This window comes from Staurois parvus, unplaced genomic scaffold (assembly GCF_062004578.1).
Source record: "Staurois parvus isolate SC_StPar_1 unplaced genomic scaffold, SC_StPar_1.0 ptg000111l, whole genome shotgun sequence".
NCBI lineage: Eukaryota > Metazoa > Chordata > Amphibia > Anura > Ranidae > Staurois > Staurois parvus.
The window spans coordinates 14,674-28,713 of NW_028317907.1; the positions used below are offsets into that span (position 1 = coordinate 14,674).

Here is a 14,040-nt window from a genome sequence, read left to right on the forward strand (position 1 = left end):
CGTCCTGCGCGCTTCCAGCACACATGACCAGTACTCGCGGAAAGGTCTTTCGATTGGGACCTTTCCCAATCATGTGACCGCCGTGACGGAGTGTCACGGCGGTCACATGACCCTAAACCGCTCCCCGCCTCCCAGCTTCTGAAACCCTTAAAGGGCCGGGAGGCGCCAAGGGGGGGGGCAGGGGTAGGCAACCTGCAGCTCTCTAGCTGTTGTGGAACTACATTTCCCATGAGGCATTGCAAAGATTACAAAACTCAGTTACAGCTATGACTTGCAGAGGCATGATGGAACTTGTAGTCCTGCAGCTCTCAGGTTGCCTACCCCTTGGTTAAGGTGTAACATGTTGGGTATCTATTTACTCGGCGCAACCTCGTCTTTTATATTCTACCAAAAATTTTGGTAATTTATTGCGATTTCCCCCTATAATTCACTTTTAATGTTTTTTTTTTTTTTTTTAACTGAAATTTTCGTGGTAGTATTGTGTGACAAAAAATTGGAACTGCCACTATTTTATTCTCTAGAGTGTCTGCTTTCAGAAAATACATATTTAGGAGTTTTGTTTATTCTTCAGGCCACAAATGATTTTTTTTAAACGTGTGCAAAAACAAATTGCAAAAAACAGCTCTGGTAGCGAAAGGGTTAAAGGTTTGCATGGTGCGATGTGCTGCTGTGCCATTATTATGTTTGTGCATTTCTACGCTCTGCATTGGGATATTGAATTACTGCATTACATTTCAAACTGAACTTTGTGTGAAAACTGAAGGAAAATCCTAATTTTTTTTTGTGTGTTTTTAGTGATCCCAACTTTCTAAGGCTCCACCCCGGTTGTGGTCCTGACCCAGTCTTCAGATGGCAGGTGAAACTCAGGTGAGATGTCGGTTTATTCGGACAGGTCTGTAGTCCTGCCGCAATTTGGTTGCAGGGAACTAATTCTATTTTCTTTTCTAGGAACCTTATAGAGCCAGATTTGTGCAGATTCAACTTCACAGGCTCTCGAATTGATATCTCTCTACAGAAGAAACAGTGTCAGAGATGGGGAGGCCTTGAGGCACCAACCACACAAGGTCTGCACCCTGAATTCTACCTTTTTATGTATGGGTACATTTAAAAAAGAATTACTGACCTCACAATACTGTGACATCAAAGAAGTTAGTAGTTCAGTTTTTAAAAATGCTAGTTGTGACCTAGCAACACTTGCTGGCTGTGACATCGTAGTAGTGATTGTGACATCACAATACTGACATTCAAAGAAACTGGACCTTGCAGTATATCACAGAACTGTACCGTCAGACCACAATACTTACAATGACTGTACATTACCAACAGTGACCTCTGATGACATCATAATGTTGACTGTGACATCAGACGAATGACATCACAATACTGACATTCCGAGAAACTGGACCTTGCAGTATATCAACCACAATACTAACAATGACTCTACATTACCAACAGTGACCTCCGATGACATCATAATGTTGACTGTGACATCAGACGAATGACATCACAATACTGACATTCAAAGAAACTGGACCTTGCAGTATATCAACCACAATACTAACAATGACTGTACATTACCAACAGTGACCTCCGATGACATCATAATGTTGACTGTGACATCAGACGAATGACATCACAATACTGACATTCAAAGAAACTGGACCTTGCAGTATATCAACCACAATACTTACAATGACTGTACATTACCAACAGTGACCTCCGATGACATCATAATGTTGACTTTGACATCAGATGAACGTAGTTCTTCAGGAACGAGTTTGAATTAACACTCTCGCGCATGGGCCACCTTTTTGAATTAGAAGATATAACGTGTGACATCTCCATAATGCTTTACTGACACTATTAGATGTTTTTAAAGTGTTACTAAACCCACAAGAGTACAATCAGTCTGTAGATGCAGTAAAGCATGCTTGTTATACTCACTGTGGAACCTAAGGGGTTAATCCTCTGCATTGTGTAAAAAGGCTGTTTTGATCCTGACTTCTATGATCCTCCCCTTCTTCCAGTGTCCCCCTCTTATCCCCTGATAAGACATATCGTGTGTAGACGCTGTACACATGCTCAGTGGTGTCTTTTTAGGTTTTGTGCTGCCCTAGGCAACACAAAAATCGTATGCCCCCATGGACACCAACCAGCACCACCCCCTCCCACAGAGAGAGCCTGACACTGACCAACAACACCCCAGCCCCCCACCTGGGATAGCCCCCTCCACCCCAGCAATAGAGAGGGACACTCATCTTCACAGCTCCAGACTTCCCCGGGAACGAGAGTCATGCTCTACATACACCATCAAGCAGCCTCTCTTGGATCCCACCTGGTTTCATGACGCGCGTGTCCCTTCTTTCATCCCTTCTTCTGGGAGGAGGTGCTGCCCCCCTGAAAAATGCCGCCCTAGGCAAGTGCCTTTTTTGCTATGTGGTAAACACACCTCTGATGCTCAGTTTGGTGTGTATCGCTAGAGAGGTGTTGTGGTGTGTTTTTTTTTTTTTCTTGGGAGGGTGTATGTGATCAGCACAGGGCCAATCAGCACTGTTCAGACAGAGGGTCAGGGGTTCAGCATCCTCTTAGAGCAGAAGAAAACTCCTACAAGCTTTAACCAGTGCTGTGCTTGGCACAGAAGTCACAAGACTGCTCTATACTGCTGATGAAAACATTAGTTTGGATTTACTAAAATAATCATTCCATGTACTGTAGGAGACTGGATGCAGGGTCTGGGGAGACAGGATACAGTGAATGCAGGGTCCAGGGAGATCGGATACAGTGAATGCAGGGTCTGGGGAGACCGGATACAGTGAATGCGGGGTCCGGGGAGACCGGATACAGTGAATGCGGGGTCCGGGGAGACCGGATATAGTGAATGCGGGGTCCGGGGAGACCGGATATAGTGAATGCGGGGTCCGGGGAGACCGGATATAGTGAATGCGGGGTCCGGGGAGACCGGATATAGTGAATGCGGGGTCCGGGGAGACCGGATATAGTGAATGCGGGGTCCGGGGAGACCGGATATAGTGAATGCGGGGTCCGGGGAGACCGGATATAGTGAATGCGGGGTCCGGGGAGACCGGATATAGTGAATGCGGGGTCCGGGGAGACCGGATATAGTGAATGCGGGGTCCCGGGAGACCGGATATAGTGAATGCGGGGTCCGGGGAGACCGGATATAGTGAATGCGGGGTCCGGGGAGACCGGATATAGTGAATGCGGGGTCCGGGGAGACCGGATATAGTGAATGCGGGGTCCGGGGAGACCGGATATAGTGAATGCGGGGTCCGGGGAGACCGGATATAGTGAATGCGGGGTCCGGGGAGACCGGATATAGTGAATGCGGGGTCCGGGGAGACCGGATATAGTGAATGCGGGGTCCGAGGAGACCGGATATAGTGAATGCGGGGTCCGGGGAGACCGGATATAGTGAATGCGGGGTCCGGGGAGACCGGATATAGTGAATGCGGGGTCCGGGGAGACCGGATATAGTGAATGCGGGGTCCGGGGAGACCGGATATAGTGAATGCGGGGTCCGGGGAGACCGGATACCAATCACTTGCTGTGTGCTGGAGGAGGAGTTGGGTAGTCTCCTTGCATTGCTTGGTGTCAGGTTAGATTATCTGAAGTGGTTCATGCAGATAGCAGAGAGGAGAAATAAGATAGGAACCACACTAAGTGCTCTGGACTGAGACTAGTACACACTATGTAGGGATAGGCTTTGTTAACTTTTCATTTCAGAGGTTTACAACCTCTTTAAGGGGTTACAGCTGGGCCTGTTTGTGTTGAAATGTGTTATGTTACCAAGTATACTTTGAGGGTTATTTACTAAAACTGCAGAGTGCAAAATCTGGTGCAGCTCTGACAATAAAACCTGGAAACTGGTTGGTTTTTATGCAAAGCTTAACTGAACAAGCTGGCTACCGTGCACAGCTGCACCACATTCGGAGTGCTCCAGTTTTAGTAAATCTCCCCCTTTTTTTATTTTTTGAATAATTTGTAATGTTTGTGCATTTATTTATTTATTTTTGTTAAATTAAATTGTAGTAAAGCTTTTTATAGATACACAAACGTGCTGCTAAGCAGAAACTGTCCTTGCCCATTTTTAAGGTGCAGTGGGTGGTGCAAAGGTCGCAATGCCTGCCAGTCCTGCCCCCCTCGATAAAGCACAGCCTGGGAGTAACCAGCATGCTCTGTCCAGCAAAGAGGAAGCCAGAGGCGTAGAGAAGGAGAAGCCCCGGGCAGAAGAGGCCAGTCTGGAGAAGGTTGCACCGAGAACAGCAGCCGAACACGTCTCTGTAAAATCAGAGCCACTTCTGCCTTCTGTAGGTATCCAGCGCAGCAGTGTCCACGGTTTTAGCTTCTTGACAGAAATGTTGTCCTGTATTACGGGGCTATTTATTTTCAATATCTCTGTGTTGTGATTTGTGTGTTTATTGCATACCGTGACCTGCATTGTATGGCTCATTCATAATGTGCAGGCTGTAGTGTGGAACGTTCAGTGTATGTGGTGGCCTTTGTGGCTTAGCAAAGTAGGCAGCCTGTGCAAGTCCGGGATGGAGTGCAGAGATTATTTGTCTTTTTTTGTTTTTGTTTTTTTTGGTGGTTCAGCAGGAGAGAACTTGGAAAGGGCTAAGGCAGCATTGTCAGCTCAGACAGAAAGTTAAAGAAGTGTGGGGAACAGGGGCAGACTGACAACTCATGGGGCCCCCGGGCAATAGGGGATCATGGGGCCCCTGTGTCCTTGCCCAAACTCAAAAAAGCCTATGAAAAAGGTACCAGGGGCATCTCATGGGGCCCCCTACTGACCCGGGCCCTCGGGCTGTGCCCGAGTTTCCAAATGGTCAGTCCGCCCTTGGTGGGGAATTTAAAATAACAAACATACTTGCCTAGATAGTTACAGCATTCATCTGATGCTGCAGTTGTTCCCCGCTAGCTCTACACTGAGAACTGAGCGATCAATAACTGCTGATCACTCAGTTCTCAGGTCTGTGTTCTGCCCCTCCAGCGCTTAATTAAGTGTCAGTCTAGGGAGGGGACGGGAGTGGCTGGGTCAGGCTCTCAGCGGCACATTGAGAGGCTGAGCCAGCTGCCGGTCAGACATCTGGGCAGATCATGACATTATTGTCTGGACTTGTGCAGAGTTTAGACCGGCTTTGTGACGTCAGCTGACAGCGCACTTTAGCCTGCTATCGGCTGAATCTAGGTCACAGGAGTGCATGAAAAAAAAAAAGTGTGTGTATGTGTATATATATGTGTGTGTGTATGTATGTATGTATGTATATATATGTGTGTGTGTGTGTGTATGTGTGTATATATATATATGTGTGTGTGTGTGTGTGTATACATATATAGATATTTCCTATTCCTAGGAAAAGAGAAAAAAAAATTATATATATTTTCTTTTTTCCTAGGAATAGGATATCCTATAGACCTATATTAAATGATATCCTATTCCTAGGGGAAAAAAAAAAAATATATATATATATTATATCCCTTAAAGAATAAGGTCAACTTTTAACAACAATAATAAATTCACACTGTTTTGCTGGTAAACAAAAATGTGTATTTTTGTTTGTGGAGCCCCTAAAGCAGTGGTCTCCAAACTATGGACCAGGGGCTTGCCTTTTCCTGGCCCTTGGGGCACTATTCCTCCCACTGACAGCATCGATAAGGGCACTATTCCTCCCACTGACAGCATCGATGGGGCACTATTCCTCCCACTGACAGCATTGATGGGGCACTATTCTTCCCATTGATACCAACAATGGGGCATTATTCCGTCCAATCAAACCAATGATGGTGCATTGCTTATGCCCACTAATGTCAGGGCATTTTTTACTCCCACTGGCCACACACAGTCTGGCACCCCTAATGTCTAAAGGAGAGTAAACTGGTCCTTTGCTTAGGAAGTTTGGAGACCCCTGCTCTAAAGCATTACACCAGTGATCAGCAGCTCGTTGGTGCCATGCAGTTCTCCCCCCTGACCTGTTAGTATCTGCTCATATGGGATGTATGGGCAAGCAGATATACTGACAGGAAGGCTCAATGAACTACCACGGTGCTGTGTGCGGCTCGCTGTACAAGGGCGGACAGGCAGGTAAATGGTTTTAATGCAGAAGAGACAAAACATGTCTCTTTTGCATTCAAAATCCTGCGTGTCCACCTATTGTAATTACTCGGCCTAAAGTTCCACTTTAAATAGCTGATACTTCCCTATTGGCTTTCTCCCCTTCCCTGTCCTGGTCTGCAGTAGAAAGGAAATGCCATAGAACAATGGTCAGCAGGTGGGAGCATGGCTGGTGTGAATAAGTTGCATAAAAGGATATTGATATTTGACATAAACTAAGTTTTCCCCGAGTTGATTTGAATGGATAACACATCTAACCTAAGCTGCAAGTATAATGGTGCATTTCTTCTTGTCCATAGCCCAAACCAACATGCATGGTCCCTCCTATGACACACAGCGCAATGAGCAGTGACAGTGCACAGGAGGAAGAGGAGAAGAGAGTCTGCTTGCCAGGTTTTACTGGTCTGGTTAATCTGGGAAACACTTGCTTTATGAACAGCGTTATCCAGTCTCTGTCCAACACACGAGAGCTTAGGGACTATTTCCAAGGTTAGTAACCTCCTTCTTTTTCTTTTCTTTCTTTTTTTTCTTTCTTTTCTTTCTTTTTTTTTCCTTTTTCTTTTTTTTTCCTTTTTCTTTCTTTTTTCTTTTTTTTTTTTTCTTTTTTTTCTTTCTTTTCTTTCTTTTTTTTTTTTCCTTTTTCTTTTTTTTCCTTTTTCTTTCTTTTTTCTCTTTTTTTTTTTTTTTCTTTTTCTTTCTTTTTCTTTTTTTCCTTTTTTTTCTTTCTTTTTTTTCTTTCTTTTCTTTCTTTCTTTTTTTTTCTTTCTTTTCTTTCTTTTTTTCTTTCTTTTTTTCTTTCTTTTTTTTCTTTCCTTTTCTTTCCTTTTCTTTCCTTTTTTTTTTCTTTCTTTTTTTTCCTTTTTTCTTTTTTCTTTCCTTTTCTTTCCTTTTTTTTTTCCTTTTTTTTTTTTTTCCTTTTTTCCTTTTTTCCTTTTTCTTTTTTTTTTCCTTTTTTCCTTTTTTCTTCTTTACCCCCTTCATTGGGATTAGTTTGTGTGCCCTTGTGTTGGTCTTCATATCTGGTTGTTCTAATGAGAGCACCATTTCTATACAGCACACGTCCCTTTTTATAAAGCATTCTGAGGCGTGGAGAGGAGGAAAAACAATATGTTCTGATATTGTATGAGATCTTTGTCTTTTATGGCATCTTGTAGATGTTTATACTCCATGATAGTGAATTGTGCATTACGCACACGAGAAAACAATATTAAATGAATGCTTCTTTTGATGGAGCTCTATATCCAGGCTTTGGCTTTAGAAAGGAAAGAAAAAAAAAAAAAAGCTAGGCAATTTGAACCAGCATAACCCTTTCAAATCCCATTATGGTTTTCAGAGGGTGGTAGGCAAAAGAGAAACCATTTGGTAGGTTATGTTTGCTGAATATGCCAAGGTATGTTAAAGCAAGTCTGTCACTACAGTAAAAATAACAACCATTCTATAAAAGAAGAGATTAAATGCTTTTCCTATGGACAGTGGGTTGCTACCTTAAAGCGGAGCTCCACCCAAAAGCGGAAGTTACACTTTAATGCTTTGTCCCCTGCTCCCCATGAACCACTTCCTGTTCGGACACTTTTGCCCCCTTCCTGTCCAGGGCAATTTTCAGCTTTCATCGCTATCACACTTTGACAATTGCGCGGTCATGCAACACTGTACCCATATGAATTTTTTACCATTTTTTTTGAGACAGATAAAGCTTTATTTTGGTGGTATTTTTTCACCGCTGGGATTTTTATTTTTTTTACTATGTAAAGGAAAAAGTCCAAAAATTTTGAAAAAGTGTTTTTTTTAAATAAAATTTTGCAAATAAATATTTCATCAAATCTTGGCCAAAATGTATTCCGTTATTTTTTTAGTAAAAAAAAAAAAAATCCAAATTAGTTTATAACCAAAAATTATAATTTTTCAACTTTTTTTTTTACATTTTATTTTTTTTATATTATTTTTTATTTTTTTTTTTTACATACCGTCACCCTAGCAGTACTACTTGTGGGGGGTGATGAAGAATTTTTTTTTTTTTTTTTTTTTTTTACACTGATTGCTTTTACACCCATATAGGATGTAAAAGCAATCATTTCGCTTTCTCTCTATCTGCATTCTTGCAGTCATTGAGAAGTACTGAGTGAGCTGTGATTGATCACAGCTTGTCACATGGTACAAGGCTGTTGTGAATAGCCCTGTACCATGTGACCTCTGTGATCATTCACAGAATTCACACATAGTAAGCAATGATGTCACAAGTGACATCTTGCTTACTACTTTGCATGCGATCACTGGTTCGCCAATCAGTGATCGCATGATCGGGACCTCGTACAGAGGTCCCGTCCGACGATCGGTGTTTCACTGTGTCCGGAGGACACAGCGGGCACTGGATAGCGGTGCTGCGCGCTCCCAGGGAGCGGGCACAGCTAGAAAAGGCGGGTGCCGTTTATGAACGGCAACCCGCCCCTGGAGTGCCACTGCCCTGCCGTTTATCAACAGCAGGCGACGGCAAGAGGTTAATAAGGGTTTGCACCTTTGGGAAGTGGGTGCCTGAATTTGACAGCTACCCGCTCCCACTTCCGCTGCGTTCACCTGCCAGTTTATCCCAAAGGTGTTCAGTAAGATTGAAGTCAGGGCTCTGTTCAGGCCACTCAAGTTCTTCACATCAAACTCATCATCAAGCCATGTCATTATTATTATTGTAATTATTATAATTTATTATTGTAATTATTATAATAAAGGATTTATATGGCGCCAACAGTGTGTGCAGCGCTTTACAAAATGAAGGCGGACATTACAGTTACAATACAATTTGGTTCAAGAGGAAACGGAGGACCCGGCTCGTTAGAGCTTACATTCTGAGAGGAAGGATTGAGTGATACAAAAGGTAATAGCTGTGGGGGGGATGAGCTGATGGAGGAAATAAAAAGCAGTTTATTAGTTAGAAGCAGGATAGGCTTCTTTCACCACTTCCCGTCCGGCCCATGTACATAAATGGCCAGACGGGAGCAGTGCAGGAGCCGGTTGCCGTACATAAACAGCGCCCCCATATTTACAGCTTGTGCGCGCTCCCAGCCTTTATGGGTGTAAAAGCATTCAATGTAAAAAAAAAATCTTCACCCCCCACAAGTAGTAAAGTGTCATTATGGTGACACTGTACTGCTAGGGTGACAGTATGTAAGGAAAAAAAACAAACAAATATAATTAAAGAAAAGTAGAGATGTAAAAAAAATTTGTGAAATTATTTTTGGCTATCAACTAATTTGGGTTGTTTTTGGGTTTTTTTTACTAAAAAAGTTGAATACATTTTGGCCATTATTTATGAAGAAAGATTTATTTGCAAAATTTTATAAGAAAAACACTAAAAAAAAAAAAAGATTTTTTCATTTAGCATAAAAATAAAATTCCCAGTGGTGAATAAATACCACCAAAATAAAGTCTTATCTGTCTCTAAAAAAATTTGTATGGGTACAGTGTTGCATGACTGCGCAATTGTCATTCAAAGTGCGATAGCGCTGAAAGCTGAAAATTGGCCTGGACAGGAAGGGGGTAAAAATGTCTGGACTTGAAATGGTTAAAGAGAAGGGTTTTCAGGGATCGTCTAAAGGATAGACTAGGAGATAGTCTGACAGATTGGGGTAGGGAGTTCCATAGGATGGTAGGAGGTTACACGGGAACTAAAGAGTAAGGTCTTGGGAGGAACGAAGAGAGCGGTTTGTTTGATATTTTGAGACCAGGTTGGTGATGTAGCTGGGGGCAGAGTTGTGGATGGCTTTGTAAGTTGTTGTTAGTATTTTGAATTTTTTTTGTTAGGCGAGTGTAAGCCAGTGGAGGGATTGGCAGAGAACTAGCTTTGTTTGGCTTTTATGGAGCTGGATTTGTTTACAGGGGCACAGCCAACAGAAAAAGGCCTTCACTAAACTGTGAGCACAAGGTCGGAGAAGTGTCCCCATTCTTTTGCCAAACAGTGTAATTACCTGGTTACTCTTCCTTTTTTTTTTTTGCTGGTTCCACTGAACATTGATTCCCAGGCTACCTTTGTTTAAGCTCTTGGCGCCGGCTGAAAGCAAATGGGCGGCATCTGGGCCTAGACGCCGAGCGGCCGCACATTTGCGTTTGTGTTAAATAAAGGAAAATGTGCTGAGAGCTCCTGCCCTGCGCTCTCCCAACACACATGTCCGGTACTCACGAAAAGGTCCCGATCTCCTCTTTCGATCGGGACCTTTCCCAATCATGTGACCGCCACGACGGTGAATCACGGCGGTCACATGACCCTAAACCCCGCCCTGCCTCCTGGCTTCTGAAACCCTTAAAGGGCCAGGAGGCGCCGGCACCAAGGGGTTAAATATCCGTTATTTTTTTTGTATCTTGTTTCTCACTAGATCACTCTTTTGAGTCGGAGATCAACTGCAACAACCCTCTAGGAACCGGCGGTCGTCTGGCAGTTAGTTTTGCCGTGTTGTTAAGAGCTCTGTGGAAGGGCACACATCATGCCTTCCAGCCATCTAAGCTGAAGGTAGGTATCCGTATCTTGACTATTTTTTTTTTTTTCCCCTAATAAATGTTCCCTCGGTGAGGTGTGTTAGAACAGATATTTGTGCCATTATTTATATCTTTCTGTATTGCTAGTACAACAGGATTTCCACAAAGAAACCAGATTGTTGGTGACTTTGCATTTCTGTGATCCTAAGGCTACGTTCACACTAGCCTTGTGTGCAGGCGGCAGAGAGGCGTTTGGTAAGCGTTTTTACCGCTTCCCAAACGCCTCTGCCAATTCTGTTCATTACAGCACATGGTGCTGTTCTAACGGGAGCGTTTGCGTCGCGTCGCGGCAAAACGGACTCCTCTGGACGAGTCAGGAGGCTTTGAAGCCTCCTATTCTCGTCTATGGTGCTGCTCCGCAAACTCCCGGCCGGCGTTTGCGGTGCGGTTGCGACGCGGTTGCGGGGCGTTTGCGGAGCGGTAACACCACTCAAACTGCATTATAGGCGTTTGTGGGGCGTTATTACCGCTCGGTAAACGCCTAGCAACCGCCGCTAAACCGCGCATGCGGCGTTTGCGGAGCGTTAATAACGCTCCGCAAACGCCGGACCAACGCTTGCCAAACGCTATAGGGGCGTTTGGCAAGCGTTGGCAAAACAGCCTAGTGTGAACGAGCCCTAACTGTATGCAGAATTGTTGAAAGGAGAATTATAGTTGTAACTGATCTACAGTGTTCAAAAATAAATATAGGGTTCCTCCTGCGCTTCTCTATGGGGATCAGTATGCAGATAAGCAGCCAGCACGCTACCTTAAACCTTGTAAGTAAATGAGCAAACAATAAAAGTAATAGTGCAGCGCTAATGCATATTAAAGTAAAATAAAAATATATATATGTATTGTTATTTTATTTTAATATGCATTAGCGCTGCACTATTATTTTTATTGTTTGCATCTCTTGTTTACATACTTTTTACATAAATTTGGACTCCAGGCTAAATCTACCAAAGGAGCCCAAGGGTTTATATTTCTGTTCAGTCCTCACAAATCCTTGTCACGCTCTGCAGCTCTTGTCTGGTAGGCAAGGAGACCTGAATTTTCTCCGCTACAATTAAAGCACTATTAAATCCAAAACCAAACATTTAATATATTGCAGTTTACCAATTATTGGATGTGGTGGCTGTATTAGTTTTCATCTTTTTCCCTCTGTTTTCACTGGCTGATCTGACCGATTAACACGCCTCCTGTATTTGAGCACCCCCACTCTGGATGAAGGAGCTATAGAGACACCTTTCAGCAGCAGCAGCATTTTCAGTCTGTGGGGAGGGTAGTGGAGGGTAGTGTTAGATGCACTAGCAGATTTAGATACGCTAACAAATGTAGGCCAGGCTCCAACTAACACTTTTTTTTTTAGAGATAAAGGTTTTACATAAAAGCTGACCATTGTAAGTCAGTGATTATTTATTTCAGGTACTTGTATAGCGCCGTCAATTTACGCAGCGCTTTACACACACACACACGTATGAGTGTGTGTGTATATGTATATATATATATGTATGTGTATATATATGTATGTATATATGTGTGTGTGTGTATGTATATGTGTGTGTGTATATGTGTGTGTATATGTGTGTATATATATATATATATATATATATATATATATATATATATATATATATATATATATATCACATTCACATCAGTCCCTAACCCTCAAGGGGTGTACAATTTAAAGTCCCTAACTCACATTCATACACATACGAAGGCCAGTTTAGACAGGATCCAATTCACCTACCAGCATGTCTTTGGAGTGTGGGAGGAAACCGGAGTAATCGGAGGAAACCCACGCAGGCAGAGGGAGAACATGCAAACTCCAGGCAGGAGGTGCCGTGGCTGGGATTCGAACCAACGACCCTAGTGCTGCCAGGCGGAAGTGCTAACCATTTAGCCACTGTGCTGCCCCAGTGATGAATGGTTTGTCATCTGAGTACTCTGCTACATCTGCAGGACAGCTTGTTTTGTTGAAAAACAGACTTAAGGCCGGCCATCCATTATACAATTTTCTTGATATTTTTGGTTTAGATTTACCAAAAACTATATAATAGGAGGTCAAACCTAACAACACTTTCAATTGTATCCAATTAGGTGGGCTTTTGCACTACAAAGTTAAAGGTAAATCTAAAGGAAATTGGGCAGAAATTGGACAGAAAATTGTATAGTGTATGGCCGGATGAAAAAAGGAAAGCATGCCTAAAAAAACTAATGCATTCATCACGTCTAAGAATTGGTGGGCTGTAATATTATAATTTTGCTTTTGGGCTTAATACCACTTGAAGTAACACTCCTAGTTCTGCTCCCTCACCCAATCTGTGATTGGTCATTAAAAGGAGAAGCAGCAGACTGATGAGCCTATTTCTTTATGTCTCTGCTCTCCTCCTATCAGCACGTTCCTTGTTGACACGTGAGTATAGCAGGATAGCTGACACCAAGTCAAATTCAGCTTACTTACAATGCTTTTATTTTAAACATAAATCGCCAGCGCCAAAATTCGTACAAATTAATACTAAATATACAAATAAATGCTGCTGCTCATCAGTGCAAACACACACCAAAAAATATATAAAACATTAAAACAGCGCAAAAAGAATTTTAAATAAATACCACCGCAAAAAAAAATATATAACATTACAAGTCCCACTCCAAATTAGTGAAAAAAATATTAAAAATAATAAAAAAATCAAAATCAAAAAATATAAATATTTGTGAAAGTCCTCTTCCCAAAGAAATAAATCGTGCTTCCACCAAAAATAGTGCTCAAAAAACTATACCGCACTCACCAGATATTGGTGAAAAAACGCCTTTTAGGGGTTTTTTGGGATCCTAGATCCAGTCAGTGTACCTCCAGATATTCCTGGATTTCCCCCACTCCAAACCAGAATATATCCAGCATCCAACCTCCAGGATCAACAGACACCGCTCGCCAAGAAAACGCTCGGAATAATGTAGGGAAAAAACAAATATATAGCGCAATACTGCAACACTTGGTTATATTCAATTTTGTACCAAGCCACTCACATTCTTAATGAGCAAAATCAGCATTTTATTGCATTTAAAGGCTGATTTTTATAATTAATAATGATAATTTTTATTATATAATAATTATTTCACTAATTTGGAGTGGGACTTATTATTTTATATATATATTTTTGCGGTGGTATTTATTTAAAATTCTTTTTGCGCTGTTTTAATGTTTTATATACTTACAGTGCTTGCATTAAAAAAAAAATGCATTTATTGATGAATGAACAAATACAGAGCTACATTAATTTCTTTGTTGTATCTGTCTGGAATTCAGTTTTAGAGTGGTTGTAAAGGCTCAAGGTTTTTTTTTACCTTCATGCATTCTGTGGGGTGGGGTCTGTGTGCTTCACTGTAAGCACACTGCT

General features: G+C 42.3%; 1 protein-coding gene across 4 annotated transcripts in view; it reads left to right on the forward strand.

Moving 5' to 3' along the window:
* The window catches only part of USP19 (ubiquitin specific peptidase 19), a 99,497-nt gene that overhangs the window by 11,089 nt on the left and 74,368 nt on the right, over positions 1-14,040 (forward strand). For 3 of the 4 annotated variants that reach the window (XM_089671643.1, XM_089671641.1, XM_089671644.1), the window contains exons 3-7: positions 796-867; positions 949-1,064; positions 4,114-4,328; positions 6,433-6,622; positions 10,495-10,628. In XM_089671643.1, coding sequence (XP_089527769.1) covers positions 796-867; positions 949-1,064; positions 4,114-4,328; positions 6,433-6,622; positions 10,495-10,628 — 727 coding nt within the window. The remainder of the gene's footprint in view (positions 1-795; positions 868-948; positions 1,065-4,113; positions 4,329-6,432; positions 6,623-10,494; positions 10,629-14,040) is intronic. The other variant, XM_089671642.1, reaches the window with a different exon arrangement.